Genomic DNA, 8,302 nt, shown 5'->3' with positions numbered 1-8,302 from the left:
GTGGCGTTTTTGTGTTTGCAGTGTTAAACTGAAAAATTGGTTTACTGTTTTAAAAGTCTATCCATCTAACTGTCAATGGAGCTGAAGCAACTCTGCTTCATTTCCTTTGCTAATGTCCTCATTACTCAGCATGATAAGATATCCTTTATTAAATCAAGTCAATCAGTTGGACACTAATGGGATATCAACAGGATCATATTGTTTGTTTATTTATTGGTTGATTAATTTATGGTTTGCACAAGTCATGTATTTCGATTCAGGGCCAGTTGGTTTTATGTCTTCATTTTCAAAAATGTTGTATTTTTGTTTATCATATTCACATTTTGCATTTTCTGTTCACACCATTTTAATAATTTTTCTTTCTAACAGTGCAGGCAATGAACAGCACATTTGCCATTTTGGTAATGGTGTGTGTGCTACATAACCAGAATAGAAGAGTGTTTGTTTAATGCATTGTCTATTTCCAGAAAGCGGTAACTATAAGCACAGAAAGGTAGACAGTGATCCTAACCTGCATTCTTCAATGTAATCAGACAGTGTCACTGTTACACTGCACGGCTGTGTAACTGGTCGCGTTCGTGTAGCGCAGACGTCCCCAGTTCTGCGCAGATCTGCAGAATCCCCCCGATCCCATTGGTGGAGCAGCGCAGATCCACGCAGACCTGCGGACGTTTGCGCTACTCGAACGCGAACGACTGCTTCGACTTTGAGACAGGAACTGACGTCGTGTCTGTGTGTGGATGGATAGATTTTCAGCAGCAGGAAAATGGCTACACGGATCGCCGAGTCTGCAAGGTGGGGAAGCATTTACTATTTCTCAAAACTGTACAAGGCAAAAGTTAGGACAGTGAGTTCAAGGCGTTTTGCTTGGGGTGGCCAGTGTGCTGGGCTGGATTTGGACAACACCGGTGCCTTTTCTTTGTTGTGTTTCACTTTGTTGGCAGGTTAACTGTGTTGATGTTTTAAATTATTCAATCAGTGTAGGATAAAGTTCAGGGGGAAGGTATCCTTTAAGTAAAGAGTGTTCCTCATTGATATAGCTAGCCAATTGTAGCTTAAAAATACGTGTAGAAACATCTTACGTATTGGTATATTTATGTTAGTTGATGTTCAGTTTCCTCCTCTGTGTAACCACCATCACATTTATATTATTATAATGCAATCTGAAAAAAGTAATAATTAAAAAAAAAAATAGCTCGGTTGTTTCTTTGTATAAATGTAATTTCTTATGGTTCTCTAGAATATAAGAAGAAATGATGGAAAGAATTGAAACAACTAACTTTCTATAGACTTGGCTTATGTTTCTTTCACATCTCTGGCTGGGGTTTCTTCCTTGCTGCTGTGTGAGCAGTCGCATGACGTACACTGCTTTTCAACACTACCTACAGTGCTAGCACTACCTTTTACTCATTTACCAAGGGATTTGGATTACTGTGTCATTTTCCATCTTGGCTGAAATTGTTGAGGCATAATCTTATTGTACTGATCTTCCTTTGAATGCATGTGTATGTAATTCTTGCGTGTCTTAAATGTAGATTCGTTGACTTGCATATTGTTCGGGGAGCATAATCTTAGGGATACATTTGTGCAACATTAAGGAGACATGGAACTCCTGTAGATATCTGTGTGTATGTATTTTATATATATATTCGAGTAATGCTATATTCATTTTCTATACGAATACTGATTCATGGTTAGGTATAACTGAAAGTAAATAGCAGTTCATCAGTACAAGAAATGAGGTGCCCAGCTAAATCGGTTATCAGGCTTGGGGTTGTAGTGATGTTTATTGGAAAGCGCTGCTCAGGGCTTGTAATGGCTGGGATTTCCTAAAAGACCTTTATGTCAAGAACATTGTATGGACATGCTGACTGTGCAGTTCAAATCATGGTGGAGATGGGGTACACAGTGAGGCAAAAGTGACTGACCAAAAAGGGTAGATGAAACTGGTCAGACTGCACTGCATTGTGGGTCTGAGAATTTGGTATTTTCCTCTGAACCTTTGTGTCAATGGGATTCTTGGCAACCAATGCTACAGGATTTGGGAGAATACACATTAAGCATTCTTAACAATCTCGTATGCACCCGTGCTTTTTATGGACATTGGGACAAGTCATCCAAGCTTTGCTAAAGCAGACCAGCATAGGATCGGGATGAAGCGTAGGTCTTGAACACTGAACTGGAAAGCACTTAAGTTATTTTCTGCTTTTCTCTCGTTACTCCATATTTCTTCACTTTTGATGAGTTGAAACTCGCCATGTTCCTGCATTCCGCATTCTTCATTGTGGGGTTTAGTATTTGGGAGTTCTTCCGCATGGGGTTCACATAATGTATGAATACGGAGAAGAACATTACATCCCTGTATATTACAATGATATTTTGTAAGTCAGAAACCTATGCTTTGCAAAATAAGAATAAAATCAGATTAGCAGTATGAAAAGAAAAAGTGTCCCTGCACTTGAGCGAATGTGGTACAGCATGAAAGCTTTCTCTTGTATTGTAATAAATAGCTTTAATTGGAATTGCTTTGAGGTTATGAGAATTACCTGTTTGTCAGTTCAGTGTAATGTGACAGGTCTGCTGTTCCTCTGTGGCTGTTGTTTGTTTTATTGGAGCACTGGACGTTGTTTTTGCACATCTCCAACTAAGGGCTTCCCTCTGTGTCTGCTCAGCTCAATTGCAGCCCGCTGAGAATACCGGTAGTCTAAATTTGTGACAGCTACTGAGTCTATGCCAGATTGAGCAGCTGAGATGAGGAGAGTTTGGTTTTTCCATTTCAATGCACATTATGAGTGCAGTATTATAGGAACAAAACAACAAGTATACTGTATTTAGTGGATTTTCACAAATGTATTATGTTTTGTAGTGCTTTTTTATTACCCTTTTGTTTAGGTTTCATTCTCCCATTGTTTTGCTGCATTCTTTACCTAGTAAAATAATAATATGCAGAAATCAGTCATGTATTTAGTCCCTGTAATGGAAATCAAATGAAATGTCAAGCAAATCTTATATAATTCTGAATTCTCCTGATAATGCAATGTTTGTTTCTTGCAGCCTAGGCTATATTTTGATATTCTGGAGAATTACACGAAATAAAATATCCAATTTCTTGTAACAGTGGAAGAATGATTGATCATTTACTTTCCAATTCCACAAATTGCTTCAATTAATGCAATCAAAAAGCATTAACTGGTAACTGTACTTCCACTACCTTGTGTTTATACTCTTTACTGGTGCACAAGGACTTGAGAGCTTTATTTACATCTCTAAAAATCATGGCACGTGACAGCGCAGTATTTTCACTGTAGCCCAGCTGTTGAATTAAAGTCAAGATATCTCTGTTTATTGCCAGGCATGGTGGGGTTATGCAATTCCTTGTAATGTTTAGACCTGGAGGACTGGACAGCACTCCTTTCTTATTTGTGTACAGTGTACCAGGGACTCATGCTTCCGAAGCAGTGTTATACTGTTCCAATGATACCATGGTTTGTTTTCGCTTGCCTGTCTTTGTACTCTTTGTCTTCGGACGTCTTGTAAAGTGCCACAAGACCAGGAAGTTCAGCTGAATGATCTTCAGTTAGACATTGCCATTCTAAAGCTGAGTTCAAAACAAGTATTTAAACACTTATGACGCTAACTGGTTATTCATTTCTAGGCTGAAGATCCTACTGTACTTTGATCAGCTGTATAGTAGCTTGCTTTCTTGTGTGGCTAAGGGTGATGTTTAAAACTCCACCACTTTGTGAGATAGTTTAAAATGGAAGAGGTTGGGAGATTGTAGAAAATGGGACACAAACTGTGAAATCAATCTCCTTTAATGCAAGGTGACCAACTATGGTCCTCAATGATCACAGTCCAGCTGGCTTCGTAGGTCTCTTCAAATTAACTCATGCTTAATTCCTGAATAAACTGCACAAATAATCAAATTAAGCACTTAATTAAGGCCTTGACTGGAATAAACACAGAAGGCCATTTGGCACATGAGCACTGAAGTTGGCCACTCCAGCTTGAAACTTTCCTTAATGCATCTCTGATGTTACTTTTCTTCATAAGGTGCCCAAATGTCATGTTAATCATTCTAAACTTTGTAATTGGAGAAATCCTCATCCAGTCCTTTCCTTATAATTGTTTAATCAGCTGATCGAAGCAGTACAGAACCCACGTGTTTCCCAGGAATGCAAGATGGTCTCACTTAGATTCTCTTGTCCCTGCATTACTGCCAATGTAGCCTACATACTTTCTTTTTTTTTTAGGGCTGAAAAAATGCCTGCCATTTAGGTCAGGACCCTGTGTACTTTTGATTTGAGGTTACTTTTCTTTCTCTTTGTAAGTCAGAAATTTGTCTCTGGCAAAGTGGAAAGCATCATGTTTTTTTGTAGAATGCAGGGAAAATTTGGAAGTTTGCTTGTATATGTGGAACAATATTGTTTTTGCCTGGTATTGAAGAATTTTAATTTTAGGGTCTGTGTGTGTTTGACTTTTAGATATTTTTATAACCTAGGAAGAATCATGTTTTATTTTCTGGTTCTCGTCTGTCAAAGGAAAGATAGATTTACTTTCGATCGAAAAGTAATCTGTTCTTATAGCTGGCATACTTAATTGGCAGGAGTTGAAAACATACACATAATTACCTTCAGCTGACAGAGTGTATTGTGCTGGACTACTGCTGAGAAGCTTGTATTTTTTCATGTCTTGTTTTGTTTTTCGGAATGACTCTTGTCTTATTAGATATAGGGAACTTATTTTGATAGGTCTGGTCAGAATATATCTGCCTGATTGTGTTGCTAGGCTGCTGTATCTTATGAAAAACAAAAAAAACAATTAGGCCTATACAGAAATACAACTACATTTTCTCTGTTTTACTGAAAGAAAATGATAGTAAAATTATTTTAAATGTTAATTTATTTTGGTAGCCCATTTTAATGTGACCCTTCGTAAAAGTCTCTCTCTCTCTCTCTCTCTCTCCCTTTTATCCAGCAGTGTTTCAAGTCTTGCTGTCTGTGATTGCTGTGGCCTATCAGCTTATTAGGCATTCACAGTGCTACATCATAGCTGGATGCCATACTGCTCCTTGGTTATGTGTGGCTTAATTGATAAGGGTGAAAAAATACATTCCATGTAGCACAGACACTTTTAACAAGAGGGACCAATCTGACGGCCTTAAATGCTGAGTTCCTTTGTCCTTCCTTGGTACACAGTGGTTTGTTTCATTCAAAGTAAAACAGTCAGAAGGAATGAGCATACAGTGTAGCGTCATGTTCAGTGGTGACTCATGAGGACATTCACACGAGAAAACATTGAAGAGCGAGAGACACTGATGTCGGAGGGATTGTCATGAGAAACTGCTCTCTGCATCTTTAAGAGCTGAGTAACGGGCTCCTTTGAAACCCTAAATAAAGTGAACACTGATGCACACAATGTGAAATGAGCTGTTGTGGTTACAGAATGTCACAAAGAAACTACTGGTATGCACTTGTGGTTGTCTGTGGCTAACTATTTAGTTTGCAAGCAGATTTGGTGTCTTTCCTCTCCATTTTAATGTACTGGAAATATGAATCGACTCCCCCCCCCCCCCCCCCCCCATTATAACTGAATGGCACTATGTGGATTTGCATTCGTATAAGCTCTTTCTTTGCCAGGTTAAGAAAGTATGTCTTTGAAGGTTCTAGATCCTTTGTTAAGGTGCCTGTTACATCAAAATTACGGTGAAAATGTGGAAACTTAGAAATAGGATATGATGGACCCCTCATAGGTTTGTGTGTAGTTCCTTACATTTCAGGTTAGCTCACCAAATGTAATGCCTGTTTCCTTGACCACTATTTTGGGGATTATTTACCCTTAATGTAATTATTACTTATGCTTGTCAATGCTATTGAAGTATAGACGATGTAATTTATGTTCAAAGTTAGTTTTTTCAGTCTTTATTTCCTTTTTTTGTATTTGTGATTGTGCTTCTTCAGGCTTCTTTTCTGCATATAGCTGACATTTCAGTTTTTTTTATTTTATGACTGAAACTCTTCGGTTTCTCTGAATTGTTAAGTCGTTAGTAGATTTGCAGACCCGTTCATGTCACGCTTCAGGTTTATGGAATGCCGCCAAAACATGCTGTAGACAGACATTAGCAAGATTTTGTTTGCAGTGAAATTTAAGTGCTGTAACTGCCTGCTACTGAATTAAGCAACAAGTTGCAGTCGAGGGATTAGTACAATTTTATCACATATCACTTCTCATAGGTTTTGAACCTCAGGCAGAAGTAATTAGAAAGCTTAAACAGATGCTCAGCCTGCTCTTGTCTGAAATAAAAAAAACAGACTATCAATCATTAGCTTCGTTTTATTTTTTTCCCTTTTGGCTTACAAATTCCGTTCTATTTTACATTCAGGAACGCATCTGCAGTTTACAGTCTTATGTTTTCAAGGTCGTCTTGTTAATGCCATCATCCTTTTTTGTTTCAAATTCATGTATATGTGATTTCGGGATGAAGTTTAAAAAAAATACTTGTCTCTGAAAATCCCATTCTGTTCTGAATTAGTGCCTAACTGTGTTTTTATAGATTTCAGTTACTGAAATTGCCTTCGATTTTATACTAGGATGCCAGAGTAGAGGACAGTTCCTCCCAGATTCAAATTAAAAAGCTTTGGGCTAGGTCAAATGCTCTCATAGATTGTCTGCCTTTGTTGTTCTCTTGTCATGCATTGGTGTGTGGTCAAACTTATTACAAAAGTTGCCATAATTGTTCACATAGTTTGATCTCTGTTCATTGTGCATTATAATAATGATTCCCTGTTTTTTGGATCAGGAAATTGTATGTATGTGCAATACAGGGATGAGAGGTTATTGATTTTGATAATTTATAGTGAAATCAGAGTACTGTTGGCAATGTATTCACAATCTGTTGACCTTGTTAAGTAGGGCAAATCTAACTATCCTATTCCTAATTGATATTTGTGACCCAAGTTCATTATTATTATTATTATTATTATTATTATTATTATTATTTTTAATTTGTTGTTTCAGAACCTTGAAGTGATTTCTATAAGAAACCATCGTTACCCACACTGGACCTTATACATGGCACCTCCTAGTTGACACAATGGCCCAGATATCCAGCAGCAATGGGTTCAAGCAGAATCTGTCCCCATCCCCGGGGACAAGCAGGCAAAAATCTGTGGTTGGGAAGGAGGAGGCCCTACAGATGGAAGCTGATGCTTTAGAAAAGCTGCAGAAGGAGAAAAAGACTACGCTCAATGTTGCTGTTAAATCCCGCAGTATTGCCAGGCAAAAAGTGTCTTCCGTGAACAGCAGGACAGAAAAGGACCTCATTGTCTTCCCAGAGGCTGATGCCAAGAAAAGGGCGGAGAAGGATAAGTTCCAGGACATCGACGTGGAAAAACTAACCAATGAGGAACTGGAGAAACTATTGTTGGACGACAACTTTGGTGCTAACAGCAAAGTGTCAAGGCCTTCGACTCTGCCAGGAACAGTAGGACTGAGCTCCTCATTTCCGGGCCAGACGTTCACTGCTTCTCTGTTCCACTCTGGGCAGTGGACCCCTGGACTCTCTACCCCTGCAAACGCTTCCTTGGCCGGTACCGTCATGCAACCTCCCATTTTCCCATCGGCGCCTTTTCCCAAACAGACTGGCTCTTTCCCAAACGGCTTTAACCCGGGCATGTCCTGGGGACAGCCCCAGTTTCTGCCCTATGCACTCCAGGCCACCACCCCCGTCATCCCGGTGTACCAGCCCGCTGTTACTCCAGAGATGGCCAAGCTGTTTGACAAAATAGCCAGCACCTCGGAATACTTGAAAAACCCAAAATCCACAAGCACTGACTTGGAATCCGCCAGCATCAAGTCCATCACACCCAAGCTGCAGTTTTCAGAAAGCACAAGCATCAGTAAATTTGAGTGGTTGGACCTTGACCCCCTTAGTAAGCCGAGACTAGAGAGTGCAGAGGTTCCCTGCAGTAAGGAGGGAAATTCGGAGTCTAATGTTGCCGGGGACCCCTGGGATGCTGTTCTTCAGGACGAGGGTGCCTCAGAGACCAGTGGCAGTAGCCCCCCTGCAGTGAAGAGCCAGGGCTCTGTGACCTTTAACCCCAGTAGACTTCCCTCTGTTACTCCTGTCACCAGGAGCCACTCCGTGAATATTCCACCTCCAGCTTCTCAACAGGGCCAAACCACACAGGTAGGATATCTCCTTTTCCTGCATGAATTCCCCCAAATCTCTCTGTTTATATGGAGAATGTAACCTCCAAACACTGTGTGAAATGTAAGAGCACAGAGGAGGAGTAAGCGCATA

At 39.7% G+C, this 8,302-nt stretch overlaps 1 protein-coding gene across 1 annotated transcript in view; it reads left to right on the top strand.

The window, feature by feature from the left end:
- The first annotated feature begins 712 nt into the window (after positions 1–712).
- Positions 713–8,302, top strand: part of pik3c2a (phosphatidylinositol-4-phosphate 3-kinase, catalytic subunit type 2 alpha) — a 37,476-nt gene continuing 29,886 nt past the window's right edge. The window contains exons 1-2 of the mRNA XM_066700935.1: positions 713–795; positions 7,018–8,188. Coding sequence (XP_066557032.1) covers positions 7,094–8,188 — 1,095 coding nt within the window. The 5' untranslated portion in view covers positions 713–795; positions 7,018–7,093. The remainder of the gene's footprint in view (positions 796–7,017; positions 8,189–8,302) is intronic.

This window comes from Amia ocellicauda, chromosome 4 (genome assembly GCF_036373705.1).
Source record: "Amia ocellicauda isolate fAmiCal2 chromosome 4, fAmiCal2.hap1, whole genome shotgun sequence".
Lineage (NCBI taxonomy): Eukaryota > Metazoa > Chordata > Actinopteri > Amiiformes > Amiidae > Amia > Amia ocellicauda.
This window is presented reverse-complemented; position numbering and strand designations above follow the sequence as displayed.